Source organism: Vipera berus, assembly GCF_964194415.1.
Source record: "Vipera berus genome assembly, chromosome: Z".
NCBI lineage: Eukaryota > Metazoa > Chordata > Lepidosauria > Squamata > Viperidae > Vipera > Vipera berus.
In genome coordinates, this window is record NC_138205.1 from 16,233,660 (window position 1) to 16,253,021 (window position 19,362).

The 19,362-nt window shown below is 41.9% G+C and overlaps 1 protein-coding gene across 1 annotated transcript; it reads left to right on the forward strand.

The window, feature by feature from the left end:
• Positions 1 to 730: 730 nt before the first annotated feature.
• On the forward strand, positions 731 to 18,744 carry LOC308677427 (splicing factor U2AF 65 kDa subunit). Its single transcript, XM_081343798.1, has 12 exons — positions 731 to 952; positions 4,583 to 4,718; positions 5,759 to 5,788; positions 6,074 to 6,177; positions 8,073 to 8,224; positions 9,526 to 9,642; positions 10,968 to 11,106; positions 11,244 to 11,323; positions 11,651 to 11,773; positions 15,385 to 15,471; positions 16,994 to 17,242; positions 18,196 to 18,744. Exons 1-12 carry the CDS (start codon positions 904 to 906, stop codon positions 18,328 to 18,330), a joined length of 1,401 nt encoding a protein of 466 aa, XP_081199924.1. The 5' UTR covers positions 731 to 903; the 3' UTR covers positions 18,331 to 18,744.
• The last annotated feature ends 618 nt before the right edge of the window (positions 18,745 to 19,362 follow it).

A 19,362-nucleotide genomic window follows, 5' to 3' on the forward strand; every position in this document is an offset into this window, starting at 1 on the left:
AGTAAAAATTCAGTGCCAACTGGCCACCTGAACACAAAAATCTACCCGGTATGCATTGCCTACATTTTAACAACTTCCCATGCTTGTCTGTGCTATGTTTAAACAAGGCTATTCAGGGTTTATTAAATGAACCTATTTTCTAGGTTTGCGTGACACTCGATACACATCGAATGAGGGTGCGTGTTCGTGTGTGATTTAACATGCCCTGCAAATATAGCTACATCCGTGCAACATGCTAAGCATCTTCATCTTTTTTAGCGCCACATGTGAAATTACTCAAGTTTAGTATATTTCACAAAAACAATTAAGACCAAAAAAAATAAGACTGCTCTCATTCTTCCGCTGTTTTGTACATTGACATTGAAAGCCCAGCCACCATACAGGCCCTCTGTTAAAAAAAACATCCACAGGAAGCACTCAAGCAACATCCGGCGGAAATACTTCAAGAATCTTTTATTTTTAAGAAGCCACGGTTTTTGTTTTTTGGGGGTTTTGTTTTGTGTTTTAAGCGGGAAGAAGACAAAGGCATGTGTCAGGCTCCCGAAAGGTTTTAAGACGAAGGAAATGACGTCAAAAAGAGTATCCGAGTCTCCATAAGAAATCCGAAGCTTTCCTAGAGAGGCAGACTTTCCCGAGAGCTTCTGCGAACGATTCGGGGGAGGGGAAAGTAGGAGTGGGGGGGGGGCGGGCGGAAAGGGAAGGCCAACCACGTCTCGAAAGGCGTTCCGGAGATAGCCGAGAGTTTCCGTTCACAGCCGAAGCCGTCAGCGGAAGTTGCCGAACTCCCAGAGAAGGCGCTGTTGAGGCCTACTGCGTGAGGAGGACCTGGGGCTAGCAGGCGCCAGCACATTACAACCGTAGCTAGGCCGGACCAGGGGACGTCCTCCTCTTTCCACCGCAACCATGTCGGACTTCGACGAGTTCGAGCGGCAACTAAATGAAAACAAACAGGGTAAGCAAGCGTGGCGGCGGCGGTGGGGTGGTGGTGGTGGCGGCAAGTAAGTCGGCCGGGTCCGAGCCAGAGGGAGGAAAAAAAGTGAAGTACGAGGCGGCGAGAGCGGCGGGTGTTTCCCTTTGACCCTTCCGTTCTTCACACTCCTCTGGTTTTCGACGCGGCCCGTCGGCTGCCTTGGAAGGCCCCGTTGTGGAAGAGACGGGGGGGGGCGACCCTCGCGCGCCCGGCCTCCTCCTCCTCCTCTTTACCATCCCCTTCCCTCCGCCTAATTTGGCGCGAGTCTGAAGTGGTTCGTGGGGGGCGGGGGAGGCCGCGCGCCCGGGACCGTTGGCGGCCGAGCGCGCGCGGCGCGCGTTTAAAACGAGTGGGGGAGGGGAACGCCGAGGGGTGTGTGTGTGTGTGTGTGTGGTAAAGGTGTGTGTGTGTGTGTGGGGGGGAAAGCCCTCCGTTTTTCGGGATTGCGGGCGGGCGGGTTTGTCCAGAGTTGGGAGAACGCACGTGGTGCACCCCCCCCTCCTCAGGCGAGGCCGCGCCTGGGACAGGAGGCTCTCCTCTGCCTTTCACGGACTTTCCTGCCAGGGCGGAAGAAAGGCGAGCCGCGGAGCTCGCGGGAGAGCGGCAAGTTAGCGAAATCCGCTCTCTCGGCCGCTTTCCTCGGCCGCCGTGGTGGGAGGGACGCCAGGGGTTGAATGGAAGGCGGCTGCCTAGGCCCCGCGAGGAAGCTTGCCTCTCAAGCCTTACTTCCTAAAGGCCGTGTGGCCTGACAGCTGTTGCAAGGGGATTTCTGATTTGGGGAGGGTGGGGGGCTGGGGGCTTTTCTTTCTCCGAGTCGGGAGGCGCCGGAGGTTAAATCGTACAGTACGGATAGTTCTCGACTGACGACCACCACTGCCTCCTTAAGTAACGCCAGCTGCCTGCAATTAGTGCAGGTTCGAGTCCCACCAGGCTCAAGGTTGACTCAGCCTTCCATCCTTCCGAGGTAGGTACAATGAGGACCCAGATTGTTGGGGGGCAATTAAGCTGACTTTGTAATAATGCCGCTGGAGATGGGGCCGAAAGCCCTAATAAGCAGGCATATATATAGAATGAAGGCTATTGCTAAGCACATTGGTTTGTGCTTTAAATTGTAAGCCGCTCTGAGTCTTCGGAGAAGGGCGGGATATAAATGGGATTAAAATAAAAATAAAAAATAAATTTCCCTAGTTAAGGCAGTTGTTAAATGAGTTTTGCCTCATTTGATCTTTTTTTTTTGGCCACACTTAAGTGAATCGCTTCACTGGTGGTCGTTAAGCGATTCTGACTTCCCCCGTTGAGTTTGCTAGTCGGAAGATGGTTGGGAAGGTTACGAATGGTGACCACATGACCCCCCCCCCCAGGACTATGCAATGGTCCTAAGTGTGAAAATTGGTCATATGCAGTGCTTTTTTTTTGTAAAAGAAAAAGGTGCCAGAACTCACACATGTCATACAACCCGCCTTGCCTACCGTACAAGGTTCCATCCAAAAAAGGTGCCCGAACTCCGTTCTGGGGTGTTCTATGACAAAAAAAGCCCTGGTCATATGTCATTTTTTTCAGTGCCACTGAAACTTAGAATGGTCACCAAATGAATGGTGGTAAGTCGACGACTACCTGTATACAACATGCCTGTGCTTCTTCCAGAAAACGCCATAGAATAATATCTTGGCAGTAGAGGTTTCCTTGTATCAGTCAAAATATTTGGATTAAGCTACAGTACTGTATTCCTGATTTCACTCCCTACTGACATACCTATTTCTGTTTGTCGGGAATCACAATAATTCACAGACTCCTAGGCCAAATTGGTTATCACCCACCAGCTGGTTGCTAGCATTGAAGCAAAACAGAAGGTGTAGTTCAGACATGTCAAACACAAGGCCCGGGGGCCGGATCCGGCCCGCGAAGTGGTTTCATGTGGCCCGCAAAGCCTTCCTGGAAACAGTGAGGGAATGGCCCCCACTGCCTTGGCCCTGGCCCAGAGACCCTCCTTCTGCCATAGACCCTCAGATCTGTCCTACTCCTGCCCAGGCCCCCATAGGCACCCTTGATGCAAACGATGTAGAGCTGGCCATGCCCACCCAGTAGGCCATACGTACCCTAGCCCCGCCCACCCAGTAGGCCCCGCCCACCCTGGCCACACCCACCTGGCCCCTTGAGGGCAACCGCAATGCTGATGCGGCCCTCAGTGAAATTGAGTTTGACACCCCTGGTGTAGTTCTAAGTGCAAATTATTCATGTTCTGCTTTTGAACGGTATAATTCAGAGGCTGCCTCTTTGCTCCCCAGAATGGATTTCCTTTGAAATAAATCCATTCCACCCTTTCTGAAAGTACAAGCATTCATGGGGTTTTTTAGAATTCAGTCCATTTTTTAAAAAAACTGGAGACTGTTTTGGACATCTTGGGTATACCAAATGGAAGCAATGTGGGTCCTTGTTTTAAGCTTTCTTGATGGTGAAACTAGGGCATAAGAATGTTTAGCACTGCAGGTCCTATGATAACACTGGACTTACCAGTAGTTTGGATTATATGACTAATATATAGAAATAGAAGAGAAAGCATGCTGTTTTTAAAAAATACTGTTTTATAGATCCTTAGTTAAAACTGAAGCTTCCCTGTTTTCACTTCAGTTAGGACTTTCTGCTTTACATGAATGTTTTCAACACAGAAATTTCTGTATTGTATGCCTGTTACCAAAGCATCTTAAAACAGCCCCATTGACCACACAAATAACATTTTGTACTTGTTCTAAAACATTGTTTGTGTCCAGTGCAGCTGCATCAGTCTTCTCCGGTCTCCAGAACAGTTCTTTGTTTAAGATCTATTGTATCTAATTCTGTTCCATACCCCTCCTATAGCAGGTCTCATAGTAGTTCAGAACTATTAGAAAGCAGTATTAGTTGAAATAACATCCTGCATTCTTGCAATTATAGATACTTATATATTTTAGAAGCAGACAGGCAAATCATTTGATACCCTTTCCCTCATGCTATTTTACTTTGTTTTTGTTATGTAGTGTTTGTATCTAAAAGTCTTAAAAAATCTGGGTAGAATTATGCCCAGATTTTCCTCTATTTTTTAAAAAATAGAAAACAGATTACTTGTTTTTGACTTTTAAAGAAATTAAATTGTTGACACCAAATTGTATTTAGTTTACTTCATTTTTTACTCCTTGAGAATATGTTACAAAAATAATGGAAATTAATGTGTGTCTATAAGTTTGCATCAAGGGTTTCCAAATTGGGCCAAACAAACACTGCTTGCTAGATTTGGAGATAAACTTTGAGATAGTTGTGTGCCATATTAATGTTGAGAAATTCTAAAACAATTTAATCTATTGTCTCTATTTCTCCTGTTTGATTCATTTGTTGTTGCCATTTTCCAGGGGCAATTAAGATAATTCCAGATGATTATACAACAGACACGATCCAATCATGGTATCAGTTTCTTCTTGGCAATGTTTCTTTTCCTCAATGTTCTCCTTTGAAAGCCAAACCCCCCCCCCTGCTCACTGTTTTAGGGAAATGAAATGGGTTGCAACAACCAGAGGAGATATGTTTTCTGTTCTGAAGCAGCAGCTGATGGCTCACTGTGTTCTATCCTGTTGCCTTTAGAACGTGATAAAGAGAATCGTCATCGTAAACGCAGCCACAGTCGTTCACGGAGTCGTGACAGGAAACGTCGCAGTCGTAGCCGTGACAGGCGCAACAGGGATCAGCGCAGTGTTTCACGAGATCGTAGGAGGCGCAGGTACAGATCCTCAACAACATTTTTATATGGAGTAGAGAATCTTAGGCAAAACCTCAGAAACAGAGATCGTTTTGCCATTCAGAATTATGCAGAATAGTGATTTTTCTGAAAACTGTTAATTAATTTAGAGAAACAGATTTTGAACATTCTCTGAGACCATAATAATATCTAATAATCCAGATTACTAGAGACCAAAAGTCTAATTTTGTAATATTGTCATTTTGGCAAATGGAGCTAATTAATTATCATTGGAAATGAATGATTAGTTAATCTGCTGAAACTAAATTTGTTAAGGAAAGTGTGTTCAGGGATCACCAAAATGAAAGTAGTTATGTCAGAGATATATGGGAGCATGCCGAAATTGCACATAAGCAGTATCTTCTGTAAATTATGTACTGCATCCTTTGTAATCTTGCCAACTATTTTGCCTCTGCATATTGGGTGAGTTGGGAAATGAATTTAACAAAGCTTCAGGAGACTAAAAAGGAAGGAGCAACAGAGAAATGTAATACAATAGAAACTACTAGGTTTTTTGACGTTATATTTTTGTTTACCATATCTTTTTTGTAAAATGTGGGATTGGAAAGCCTACAAACTGCTTTACAATTATATTTCTTGTTTTCTCCTTGTCTTTAAACTTTTGTTTCCTTGGCCAGCAGGACTATTGCAGTATTTTACTGTATCTTTATCTTATATATGTGGTTGAAACAGCTTTATCCTTTGAAAACCCTGGAATCTTATTATTGATAATCAAACACACTTACTGATTAATATCTGGCATCCAGTGTCCTTGGTGATGGATACACATGATATAGGTATTTGTGCCTGGACACTTTTTAAACCCAGTTAGAAATGTCATATGCCACAAGAATAAATGAATAAAGTTCTTTCTGGAACTTTTTTCCTTACACTGCTCATTTGTCTACCTTGGTTGCACCTCTGCTCGCAGTTGCAAGGTTGACAAAGCTATTAAATGTTATTAAATTTCTATAAATGTTTTTCTGGGGTTGCTTTAAACCCATTTTGTTTTTGCTTTTCAGATCTCCTCTAAGCCTGTCAGGTCCTCTAAGGTGAGCATTGCCAGTTCCTCCTAGTGCTGCCAGGGACAACAAAAAGCCATAGGAGGCTTCACTAAAAAAAACAAACCCTAAAATTAAAGGAAACAGTCCAAGAATCAGAATTAATTGTAGGGGTTATTAAATTAAAAGGATTGATCCTGGATATTACAGCGTATAATATCCCAACTGGAACAAGCATAGACTTGACTAGGAATTCATTTTAATGTTAAGATTACAGGAAAGTATGCTTTTTTTTCTTTCTTCCTACTAACGTTTTACTTTTGCTCCCCAATACAGCCGTTCTCCCCGGCATGAGAAGAAGAAGAAAATCCGCAAGTATTGGGATGTCCCTCCTCCAGGGTTTGAGCACATTACACCCATGCAGTATAAAGCTATGCAGGGTAGGCTTCTCTTTGCTTAAGTCACCTTGATTCACTCAGTTTTAGAACAGGGATAGGCAGCTTGCATAATTTAAAAATCTGAAGCAAGCAGTTTTGATCTGTCTCTGGTAACAGATTTTTGTCCCTTCCCTGGCAGTTTGAACTTTGGGCAGGTCAGTAATAGAGAACATGTGTGGCCCTACTCGCTAGTTGCTTCATTGCGCATCTACCTTGAGTAGCCTCCCCCAGTATCTCATCTCTGTCTCCTCAAAACATGTCTCACCAGTCTGTAAGGCTTGCAGTTGAGTTAACGTCCATGAATTTGATTTATATTATATATTATATTATATTATAACTTTCATTGGTGAGTAAATTTTCCCATCTGAAATTCTTTTTATTAGTCTTTGGATTTTTGTATCTTGAGTTACAATAATTATAATCGTTGCCCTTCCATCATGCTGGAAACAATGTATAAAAATACCATAATGAGATTTTAAAATGGGGGTAATAATTTATTACATTGATAAGCTGCTTGGCTCTCAGGAACTCTGGACAGTTTGTAAATTGTTAAAAACATTTAAAACTAGGAATACAGAAACCATGCAAAAACAGAAGAACAGAGATAGCAGGCAAAATAAACCTGGATGGGAACAGTGAAAAAGGAAAATGACGTCAGTTGTGCTTGCCAAAAGGCTGGTTGAAGAATCATGTCTAATAGACCGTTTCTGAAATGTGCCTATGTGCAGAATTCCACAAGAGAGCATAGGAGCTAAAGTGCTATATCAAACCAAACCTTATCAAACGTCAATTGAAGGCATATCCAGTACTTCCTGCAAGTCATAGCCACAAAATTGTGTGTCTGTGATTTAACAATAAGCATGTTTTTAACTTCTACTTCTAGATTTCATTAACCACAGAGCTTAATCTAAAGGTGGTTTATGTGAGAGAACATCTAGACCAAATTCATATTTAAATTTGGCTGGTGTTCTTCAGTAGCAGAGCTGTATGATGTTATTAATCTTAAACAAACCACAGTCTGTCATTTCTGTGACTGCTGCTTAGAAGGAAGAAGCAGTGGGTATGTGTGAACCAGTTTGATACAATGATTAAGGTGCTGGCCTGGAAACCAGGAAACTTCGGCGTTCCTAGTCCTACCTTAGGCATGAAAGATGGCTGGGTGATTTTGGGTCATTCACACTTTCAGCCCAGCCCACCTCATAGGGTTGTTGGGGAAAATAGGAGGAAGGAGTTGGCTGCCTTGGGTTTCTTATAAGGCAATAAGGTGGGGTAAAAAATAATAAATAAAGGAACACATGATTTTAAAGGCACCAAAAAGGCCTTTAAATGGCATTGAAAAGCCTCAGCCTGGGAGTTCCCCAGTTTGACCTTATAACAACTGTAAAAATATATGTTGTGATCAGAATGTTCTGTTTCAACTTGGGAGCATTTTTTCCTGTATCTGGTGCATTTTGGGTTGATGATTTACTGGGCATAATGGAAAAAGATAGCTGTGTGGTCTTTGCTATTTTTTTACTGAAGAAATAACAAAATTTAATACTTTCTTGTGTTTTGAAAAGTAATTGGATTGCTAGTTCTCTTCATCATTCCATGTATGTTTTTATAACACCTTAATTCTCACTGTTGCCACAGATTGTTTAGGGCTCTTCAAAATGTTCTGACTCCAGAATAAGGTATTCCGAGTGTTTTGGCAGTGCTCTTATCTTCAAATTAGACCTATTTTAAACCACTTCTGTAACGCACAAAATAGGCCTGTTTTGGGGTTGGCATATTTCATAGTGGCACATTTTGCACATCCTTAATCCTTTGTGTTTATGTCATCAAGACTTTCCCAATATATAATGTTTTTATTAGGAGAATCAGAACTGGTAACTTTCACTATACTTTTTCATTTCTAGCTGCGGGACAAATTCCAGCTACAGCCCTACTACCAACCATGACTCCAGATGGGCTGGCAGTAACACCTACACCTGTGCCTGTAGTCGGCAGCCAAATGACGCGACAAGCTCGACGTCTCTATGTTGGCAATATCCCTTTTGGAATCACCGAGGTACTTGTTAGCGTACTCTGTTATCTCTGCTCGGCATTGAAACTTTTGGCTGCTGCAACAAGTGCTCAATTTCAGTGACACCACCAGAAAAAGCAGCCTGGTTTGTTATTTGTTTCTTCTTTTTTATTTTTAAAAAGATGGGGTAAGAATGGAAATGGGAGTGCTTCCCTTACTCAGAGGAATTTTCACTTCCTGTCTTATTTTGCCATTTTTGGATCAAAAATTACATATTTCACATTTTGCCATTGAATTTGTAGATTTGCAAAAGGAATACTGGAAGTTTTAAGTTGGAATTGCTGACTTGATTCTCTTAAGTCCAGCCATGCTCAAATTGTTGTTATGACCTGGCATGTTAATGACTCAAATAGATACAAACCTTTCATCAGCGAATCACATGAAATGAATTTTTGCTTTCCCTGAACTGTTACCTTCCAGATACAATGATGGGAATTGTAGCCTGACTGAAAGGATATTCTAAATATTCCTTCCTATCGGATCATGTCTTATCCCCACACATTTTAGTGTTTGTCTTTAAAAAGAAAACTCTTCGATTTGGGGTTACTGCCATTCCCTCTTTTGAGGTTGGGTGCAGTAGAGACATAACCATCCTTAGTGCGACTGCCAGAATTGGTTAAATGGTGGCTTGAAGCTCTGCTGAGCATACAGAAAAAGCAACTCAACTGTTTGTCTCTATGTGACACAGATAACAGGATGCTGTTTTCAAAGGACATTTCTTGCTTTTCATTCATTATGAGCCAAAATGACTACATTGAGTCAGTGAGTTGTTCAGTTTAATATAGTATCTTTTCTCGGCATCTTTTAAAATTTGTCTTTTACAATTGATACTGACATTTGATCAATGTTGTTGGCCTGAAGAGGTGAATTCTGATTTAGACATCCGGATATGGGAACGGGGCCATTATTATTTCATTAAATTTGTTATGGCTGCTACTCCACTAGACCCTGGGCAGCATTATATTTTTATTTGCAGTCCTGACTGTAACTCAGTGGTCCTTATATCTAACAGAGGGAGATGTATTAAAACCTAAATGACCAAAGAAATAAATATGGTTGCTTGTTTTTTAATTATCCCTACCAAAAAGGAAAAAAAAGACCAAAGAGTTTTCCATTTCTCTTTAAGTGAATAATGTATGGGACAGCAATCCTCATAGCTTCACAGTTTGCTACCATCATAGCAGGCAAGTAGGAAATGTTATTTTGTAATCTATTTGAGGTCCAGGTTGCCATTCCAGCTTATATCATACATCTACTCTTTGCATCTCTTTCCATGATTCCAACAGGAAGCAATGATGGACTTCTTCAATGCCCAGATGCGCCTTGGTGGCCTTACTCAGGCTCCCGGTAATCCTGTCTTGGCAGTGCAAATTAACCAGGACAAGAACTTCGCTTTTCTGGAGGTGAGTTTACAGTGGCTCAAAACAGGTTTAAAGCACCACTGATTTACTCGCACAGTTATGATTCTGGAGAAATCAAAGCAAATGCATAAAATTGCTTCATATGGACTTGTTGAATGTGTATGAGGCCCTATTAAGAGCTAATTCTCTTTAGATGTTTTACTGTGATCTTAGGCCACAACTGTGGAGCTTGATGGTGTAATGGTAATCCAGCCTCTGCATGTTAATAAATTTAATTAAAAGCCTAAATTCAGTTTTTAGAAAAGATTTCCATAGAGTAATGTGATAGTAGGAGAGGAAACATTTACAATAGTAATTTATACAAATGCTGAAAAACCAGATGGAAAGGTATCCATTCTTTCCCAATATATGAAACAGAGAAGCCAGGAGACAGCGGGATTGACCTTTACTGGATGCAAGACATTTTAGAAATAGTCGTGTCTTGCTTATTTGTTCAGTTGACAAATTTAGTAGCATTGTTTTCTGGAATTTGGGACTAATTTGAGCACTCCAATTGTGCTGCAAACTTGTTTTATTATTTCATTATTCTAATTACAGGCATCTCTTGCTGATGCTACCCTTTGCTGAATGCATTTAATTGAACAGTAAAACATGGACTTTGTACAAACGGGAAAAAGCTAATATGAAATAGATTGCATGTCATGCATTAATGGACAGGAGATAGAAGTAAAAAGTGGAATGGGTGGCTTGTAGAAATGAAACCAGCATTCCTACCCTCCCAAAAAATAAATAATTTTGTGGACCTTAAAGGTGAAGAAGTTGAATTATTTGGAACCTTAATCTTGATAAACATGAATATGCATTTAGTTATCAGCCCCAAGAGAATTGTGAAACATTTGCAATCTCCTAAAAACGTTCTTAAAATAAAAATGCTAAATGTAGTGGTTATAATTCCATCTTTCTTGAGGTTCTTTGACTTTTAACTTCATATTTGTTTGTATTTTATCTACTCTAAATGCTTTGTGGACACATGCATAAATCTCCACTTCAGCTCAAGGCACGTCTCCTTGGGTGTGCAAAATAATAGCTTCCTTGTTCTATGTATTCTTCAATCTTCCAGATTGTTGGTGAGAAGTTCATTGCTTGTAAATTTTGCAAGATATGTCTACTGCTTCCATACCCGGGCATTGATTATCTAACCTCATATAAGTGTAGAATTTAATTGCTTCTTGCCCAATATTTTAGAGTTCACCTGAAGATGGGTGAGGTGAAACGTCCTGAGATAAGAATCGCAATAGCCATGCATTCTGTAAGAGACTATGACACCGATTTTCCCATTTGTTTTTTTTTCCTTTTCTTTGCTACAGTTCCGTTCTGTGGATGAAACTACACAGGCCATGGCTTTTGATGGGATTATTTTCCAGGGACAGTCACTGAAGATCAGACGCCCCCATGATTATCAGCCACTTCCTGGCATGTCTGAAAACCCATCAGTTTATGTGCCAGGTGGGTTTATCAGAAATCTGCTGAATAAAGAAGTCCTAGTCATATATAGGGTGGGAACCATTTAGCAATGTTGTGTGCAGTGGGTGTGTATAATTTCATATGTTTTCCTGCCATGTCAAACCACTTCTTCCTTATAGGTGTCGTTTCCACAGTGGTCCCAGATTCTGCTCATAAACTGTTCATTGGGGGTCTGCCAAACTATCTTAATGATGATCAGGTCAGTCTGGGTATATTACATAATTCAGGATAACATGGGCAAGTGTTTCATTCTCCATTCTCCTTACGTCTTAGCCAGCCGGGACACGTTTCATACTCAGTGTAATCCTTTGCTGATGCCAGTTTTAAGCCAGTTAATAGCCAGTTTGAGCTAGCACTTGATGGGAAGTCCTTCTCCTGAAATATTTACTGATTTTAATAATCTTTTGACAAAAGCCAGATCAGTCTTTAAAGACTAGTTTTCATTCTTCATGCTATCGTGCTACGGTGAAAGTTTGCATTTGGTACGATGACAATGGTTAACCTTGTTCCTTCCTTCCTCCGTCAGGTCAAGGAATTGCTCACTTCCTTTGGACCTCTGAAGGCTTTCAATTTGGTGAAGGACAGCGCCACTGGCCTGTCAAAAGGCTATGCCTTCTGTGAATATGTGGACATCAACGTCACAGACCAGGTAGGGCCAGCCTCTCTTGCCTCGTCCTCTTTTCATTTTTTTTGCTCTGCAGCGGCCCGCCGATCTTCCCGTGGGATGAGGGGGGGTTCTTTGTCCTTTGAGCAGGTGGGGTGTTTTTTTCTCTCCTCCCCTCTAGGGGGTGCCAGCTTTTCTCTCCTTTACAGCACAGCTGCTGACTTAGCGGCAGACACCATCGAGTTAGTGTTCTGATCACTTCTGCTTTTTGTTCCCCCCAAAAAAACAACAACTCTCCCCGAATGTTAGTCGGAGAAGGCTTCGGCCTTTTTGCGAAGACCCTGGCCGCCGTGCCCGACCGAGAGCCGGTAAGAAGCCCTCCCCTCACCAGCCAGGGAAGAGCCGGGTCCGTAGTGCATTTCACCCATTTCCCTACCCCCCCCCCCAGTAAATTCTCTGTTCTGCACCCCTAATGACTTATGTTTCCTTTCTCCCGCTGTGCTTTCTGTTACAGCGGGGGGGGGGAGGAGGAACAGGCCCGTAATCAGACATGCTTGCTGACTCCAGTGGGAGTTGTAAAATGCAAGTATTGGCGTTTATAGTTTTAACAGTAAAACAAAGGAAAAGCACCCCAGTTTCCCCTTGCCCCGTTGGAGAGGGGGGACCTGTGGTGGAGAGGAAACACCCCACAATTCCCAATAAGGCTCAGAGCGTGTCGGTGGTAACTTTGCATGCAGAGCATAAGCTCTTGTTTTTGGGTTGATCTCCATCAGGGTTATGCATGTGTTTCTTTGTAATTGAGTGCCGTTGTTAGTGTGTATGGATACATGTGTTTGTATATAAATATTTATATATATATATAATTCCCCACACCTGCTTCCTGTCCCATGCAGTCTTTCTTCCCACATGCTACTTGGGAAGTGTGTGTTTTCCCATGCTCTCCCTTCCCCTCCTTTGGTCTCTCTGCATCAAGGAGAAAGCTATGAGGTTTTAGCAAAAGCTAAAATCCTGGATGAGATCCAAAATCAGATGGTAAATCTGAGAGTGGATATTTACCTCTCTAACATCCTAGGCCACCAACCTCCAAAATGGCTTCATAGATTAAGAAGACAATAACGTTACAAAAAGAGTAACAGTAGCCCCAAGAAAGCATACAAAATACACTCTGTGTTATTCCCAAGCCAAAGGGGCCTGTCAAAGCACCCTAACCTGGGAAAAAGAGCCACGGTTTTAGAGTTCACTTGAGGTTGGGTGAGGTGAAAGCTGTGTGAATCTCGGGGAATCCTGTTCTAGAGGGTTCATTTTCTGGGTTCTGCAAGATGATATTGCTTGATCAGTGGAACCCAAAGCAAGCCAAATCTGATTATAGAGAACAGGAGTAGACACTATTAAGAGATGGACGGCCCCTCGGATAGGACCTATGTGATGGAAGGCTTTATGGCAATAACCAGCATCTTGAATTGCACCGGGACGTTTACTGATAATCAGTGCAGCTCCTAAAGGAAAGGGGTTTGTTGCAGGGGCATAATATCGTCTGCTCATTATGTCACTGCAAGGTGGACCAATTGTAGCTTCTGATTAATCATTAAGAGCAGCCTTGTATAGTGTGAATTGTAAGTCTATTCACTAGATAGCCAAGGCATTTATGACTTATAAGGAGAGTCTCATGATTCGGAAACAGCTGCATCTGAAGCAAAACCCATACAAAGAACTTCCTGCTTACAATGGCTACCTGCTCCTTAAACAGGAATTGAAGGTCCAGGAAGACCCTCACCCGTATTGTGCACCAATCCAGAGAGAGATAGTGTGATCCCATTCAGAATAAAAGATCCCTGGAACTGGGAGAATCCCAAGTATCTACAGCTACTCTTGATGGGATGGAGTTTGAGCATGTTTCTCCCCAGAGCCTCCAGACACCAGGACAACCTAGCTTGCTTTCTTGAGATGTGCACAATTGAATATCGTCCATGCAGTAATAGGAGGAGGAGTAAAAGTATTCAGCTCAGTGATACCCCATAAATTGCAGGCTCTGAAAATGCTAACAGGCTTTTCTGATTTTTTAAATATTAATATATATACACATATTATATGAGGAAGCGGTACAGCTTGCTCGAACATCAGCTAATTACTTTTGGTTAGATATTAGGATAAATGCCCTAATTGTAAGAAATAATTCTACAGAGGCATAGCAACTGCACACCTTAGGCCCCAGAAAGCCATAGACGCACCTTATGGATCTTCTTAAGGTTGCCATCAAATTGCTATTTGTAATGCAGTACAAAGACATAGTATTGATTACATGGAAAACATTTTCTGATGTAATTTCCGTTACATTTATATTAAATGCTACCAAAAGTCCCAATTTGACTCTTGCTTCAAGAAATCCTCTGAAGGAGCAAGTATCTGAAATAGTCTATTAAATGAGGTTTATTTTTAGTGAACTTTTTTTTTTACCAATGATAGATACTTGATTCTTCAGGAGACTTAGAATTTTTTATATACTCCACAGATTCTTAAAATACATAGTTCAAGTTATAACAATTTATTTTGCCAAGAAGACCTAAAATTTTAACCTGCAAATAGAATGTTGAGCATTTTCTGTGGAAAAGGGACGATCCTGGGGCAGATGGCATTAAGGGAAAGAGGATTACACCATCTGAATAAATGAACATTACTTTCTGACTAGACAGGTGTATAATTGTACCAAATATTGGTTAAATAACTATTTTTAAAACTGTCATTCTCCCCCCCCTTTTTTTATTCTATGTCTTATACTCTTACTTTCTCTAGAAACAAGTTATTAGAAAATTGTCTCTGAGAAAATTAGATGCTGGAAATTTGTGCCCGTATGTGTATTTTGAAGTTACACAGTCATAAATACAAATTATAGATCATAATTTGAAATATTTTGGCCAAGTTGTAGTTTGGTATGTATTTTGCTCCATCCCTGGCTGAACCAGCCGTTCATCCACTGGATTCTTCTGTGCGGAAAAGGATTAGTAAATTTGCTTGCCAGATTTTTTAAAAAAAACTTAATTGGTAACTTAAATGTGAAATGTGCATTCTTTCATAAAACCTCAGTTTATATATTGTAGCTGGGAAATTATTTGGCCTCATAATCTTCCTTCTGAAATTGGTCTGTGTGGAAAACAAATTCTCAATATTGTAAAACCTGATACTAAATTCTTTATTGGGGCTGGACTGGTTAGATGTAAGCTCCCGAAGCAGTGACAACCTCAAATCAGTGGAATTCTCCTTCCGAGAAATATGTGGTCTCATCTGCATCCTTTTAGAATTTTCTGTCTTTGTTGGCAACATTTGGCTGAGGCTGAAATCTCACCTTTGCTCTTCTCCTTCATGCAGACAGTCTTGTTGACTCATCTTAATCCCTTCCAACAAGATCTATTTTTTAAAAAAACATGCTGATTTTGAGGCCCGGCAGGTAAATAACCTAAATGTGGTATTAAATCCAAGAGCAGTGCAGTTCAGGTAGGAATCTGGTGGGGGGTGCGGGGGGGGCAGGCATAAAATAAGCTACTTTTTGTGTATGAATGTGTGGATGTGTTTTGGAGCCTGGGGCAGAGGGGGTGTGTGGTTGGTGGCCTTGGAGGCTCAAGTTTTGAAGTGTCTGGATTCACTTTTTTTTGCCCTCGCAGGCCATCGCGGGGTTGAACGGCATGCAGTTGGGCGACAAGAAGCTTTTGGTGCAGAGAGCTAGCGTGGGAGCCAAGAATGCTACCTTGGTAAGGAAGGAAAGGGATTGGGACGAGGGTAAAACAGTACCAAAGAACAACCTTTCCAGGATACATTTGCAGGTTCTGTTTTTGAAAGTTAGTAGATTGGTCTTATCAATACTATCAAATGCCAGTGGTTGCAGGCATAAGGGAACTACTAGTTTCTTGCCTTGCTTAACGAGAGAGAAGCAGTTTCAGGCCAAAGAAGGTTCCCAGGCCCTTCAGGTCAGGCATGTCAAACTTGCGACGTTTCCCCATTGCCGGCAATGGGGTGGGCGCGGTTTTTGTCGTGACGTCTCCAGCCCGCAGGCCGGTAGTTTGACATGCCTGCTTTAGATTTATCTCAGAAATAAGTGTGCACGAAGTGGGGAAAATGCTTCAAATTTGGAACAGCTGTGACTCTTTCATATCACCCTTGGCTTGGCAGTACCAAAACATCTTTGGTGGCTCTGGGTTTCAGGTGAAACATAATCCAAATGAGAAAGACAAGGCTGGTGTGTGTTGCCTTCGTTCTCTCCTCCTCTACCCAGAAGCTCCCAGTGCAGCTGTCCTGCTGGCTTGACTGTCCCCATTGTCTGTCCAGCACTTTCAGTCCCTCCCTTCAGCCGCTGCCAACAATTTCTGGTTGAGTGTTCCAGGAAGCTTCATGATAGTCTAAAACACTCTTGTTCAGATGGTGAAGGCTCTTTTTGGTTTTCACAAAGGTCTCTTTAGCGCATAGACTTTATTTTCTGTACTTGTACGTGGGAGCGGTAATAAAATGCTTAAAGGCAAAGGTTCCCCCGCACAGGCGTGCCAGTCGTTTCCGACTCTAGGGGGGCCGGTGCTCATCTCCATTTCAAAGCCGAAGAGCCAGCGCTTGTCCGAGGACGTCTCCGTGGTCATGTGGCCGGCATGACTAGACGCCAAAGGCGCACGGAACGCTGTTACCTTCCCACCATAGTGGTCCCTTACATCACATTTATTTCTGAATTCAGTTCTTATTTTTTATATTAAACCTATCTAGCCAGATATGCAATGGACCCAGGATAATTTGATACCAAAAATGAAATCTCTTTATAAAGACATTGCTGGTATGATCAGCTAGTGCATTGAAGCCATATATTAGAAGAATAGGGCATCATGCTGATTTCTGGTGATCTGAAAAACCAGTTTCCAAAGTAACCAGTACCCAAAGAATTACAGTATAGCCAAAAGCTATTACATTTTTGAGAATCAAAAATGATTATTTCTGCTTTGCTTATTTCTGCCGGTCACAAGAAACATAAACTAGCTATTTCGTTGACAGAGAAGTAACACTTTTCAGAGTTTCAGATTTGGGGACTTGGTTTTAAAATAGAATTAGTAGGAGCTGTTTGGTATGTTTGAGATAGAAAAAAAACAGCTACTCTGAATTCTTCCAGAAAATAAAATCAGAGCTTGCAAAGAAAGAATACAGAATGTTTGAGTGTGTTTGGGATTGCCAGTTTAAATGGTTGTATTGTTGAATTCCTTTGTGGCTTTGTCTCTTCCTCTCTTGCTGCCCCTCCAGAGTACAATAAACCAGACCCCAGTGACCCTGCAGGTACCGGGTCTAATGAGTTCACAAGTACAGATGGGCGGTCATCCAACTGAGGTGCTGTGCCTCATGAATATGGTATTACCTGAGGAGCTCCTGGATGATGAGGAATATGAAGAGATCGTTGAAGATGTCCGTGATGAGTGTAGCAAGTATGGTGTTGTCAAATCCATTGAAATCCCCCGGCCTGTTGATGGAGTTGAGGTGCCTGGCTGTGGCAAGGTACTTAATGGTTGTAGGGTTGGCGGGATGGGATGGTGTTTTAGAAGGAAACGACGCTGTTGCTCGGTTAGCAGAGAATGCTTCTGTTCTTAAGTATTTATTTGGCTCCGTGAGCTCCAAGGTATATGTGGGATATAGAAGTGCCCAGTCGGATGGCTCTGCTCTAAAACACAAAGTTATCCACTAAGGAATGAAGAGGTTGAATCATGGGAATCCAAATTAGGATTTCATTAAGTGTGGATTGATGTCTTGCCTTTGCAGAAACGTCCGGTATCCCATCTCTAAAGTAAATTGAAAAGGTAGTGGGGTTTTTGTAAAGTAAACCATTTGGTTGCAGACTGGGTATCAAAAGTGATTATTATTTTGAAAAAAACGACTGATTTTTATTTTTTGAGAAAAAACAAAATGTTTTGCTTCCTATCCTGGAAGCTTCATCAGTTGTATTGGACTGGTGATTTTACATGCCTGCCCCGTAGGCCACGGGTGGGAAACCCTGGCTCTTTTATGATTTGTGGGCTTCAACTCCCAGAATTCCTGAGCCAGCATGGATAGCTCAGGAATTCTGGGAGTTGAATCCACAAGTCATAAAAGGGCCAGGGTTCCCCACCCCTGTACTAGGCACATCAGAACCTACTTAGTTGTTAAAGATTGGCTAGGTGCTATCTGTTTTAAATCAGCCAGTGTAAAACTGGGTAGCTTTAAGAATAGTAAGGTGGTGATCAGTTCATAAAAGCAGCTATCTACAAATTGAGTGTGGTAAGTAAATTAGATTAGATGCATGGAAGAAACATTTCATGAGACTCAAATTGCAATAGAGGTACAGTTGCTTCAGTTTATTTTCCTACTCGCATTCTTATATGTATGATCTGGACCAGATTTGAATCCTTTAATGGTCACTTTTTTCAAATGTACCACTAATTGTCTTCTCTTTTGTCCCCTCGCTCTTTTTGTAGATATTTGTGGAGTTCACATCTGTCTTTGACTGTCAGAAGGCCATGCAAGGTCTGACTGGACGCAAGTTTGCAAACCGGGTCGTTGTGACCAAGTACTGCGATCCTGACTCGTATCATCGCCGAGACTTCTGGTAGCCCAGCCCTTGAAAAAACAGCCTTGAGGGGGTTTTGTGGAGGCAGGGGCAACTCGCTGGCCAGAGTGGCTCCTTTAGCAGCATAGCCTGTTTATATTTTATGGCCAAAATCTGTATTTCCCCCTCCCCTTTCCATTTATCCCAGTTCCTTCCTTTTCTAAACCTACCATCAGCCCACCCACCCATGCCCCCACTGGTTTCCCAATGATGGTTACTCTGTAGTAGAAGTGTTGTCTCTTACCCCATATTTTCCTTCCCTCCCTTTCTCTGTGATGTTTCAGATTTTTTGCTAAAAGGAGTTTTGCTGTCAAAACAGTGGGCCTGTTTTTGTTGTATTTTCCTTTCTTCTACGCTGTGTGTATGGACAACTATTTCTCTAGTGTTGTCTCTCATAATTAAAACATTTTTTTTCCAATTCCCTGGTGTCATTGGGGCGACTTCCTCAATTTTAAATCCCTGATTGTAAACTAAGACGGTTTAACATGCTTTTCAAAGGGAAATTTATCAAAGATGCTTGCAATATCAAAACCCATCAATAACGTACTTAATAATCCTTAATGATGATAATTGGGATTAGAATTTGTTGGTAAATGCAATGTCACCTGACTGCCACTTAGTTCTGGCATTTCTGTTAGCTGGCATTAAGTGCAACATCATGTGATCACCATTTGCAACTTCTTGCTGGGCGCCCCATTGACTTTGTCAAAAGCTGGCAGTGAAGATTACAAATGGCAATCATGTTAGCATAGGATGTTGCAGTGTCAAAATTGCCAGCCAGGCTCCAAGCACCATGTGCAACTTTGGTCACTGAACAAATGATCATTAAATGAGAACTACCTGTACAACTGGAATCCTGGTTGAATCTTAAGAATGAGAGATGGAAGTAATTATTTTTAACTGGGGTATTGAGTTCTGCCAGAAGAATACTGCACACACTGTTTCTGTAATGAAGAAATTGGCAAATCTGTGATTACAGATTTCTCAGATAGTGGGACTATGGTTGCAAATAGCTTATATTCCTTGGGTCAGTGCA

Coding starts and splice junctions, on each gene's coding strand:
- LOC308677427 (XM_081343798.1), top strand. CDS start 904: ATGTCGGACTTCGACGAGTTCGAGCGGCAACTAAATGAAAACAAACAG. Junction 5,789..6,073: donor AGCCTGTCAGGTCCTCTAAG/GTGAGCATTGCC, acceptor TCCCCAATACAG/CCGTTCTCCCCGGCATGAGA. Junction 11,107..11,243: donor CCCATCAGTTTATGTGCCAG/GTGGGTTTATCA, acceptor TCTTCCTTATAG/GTGTCGTTTCCACAGTGGTC.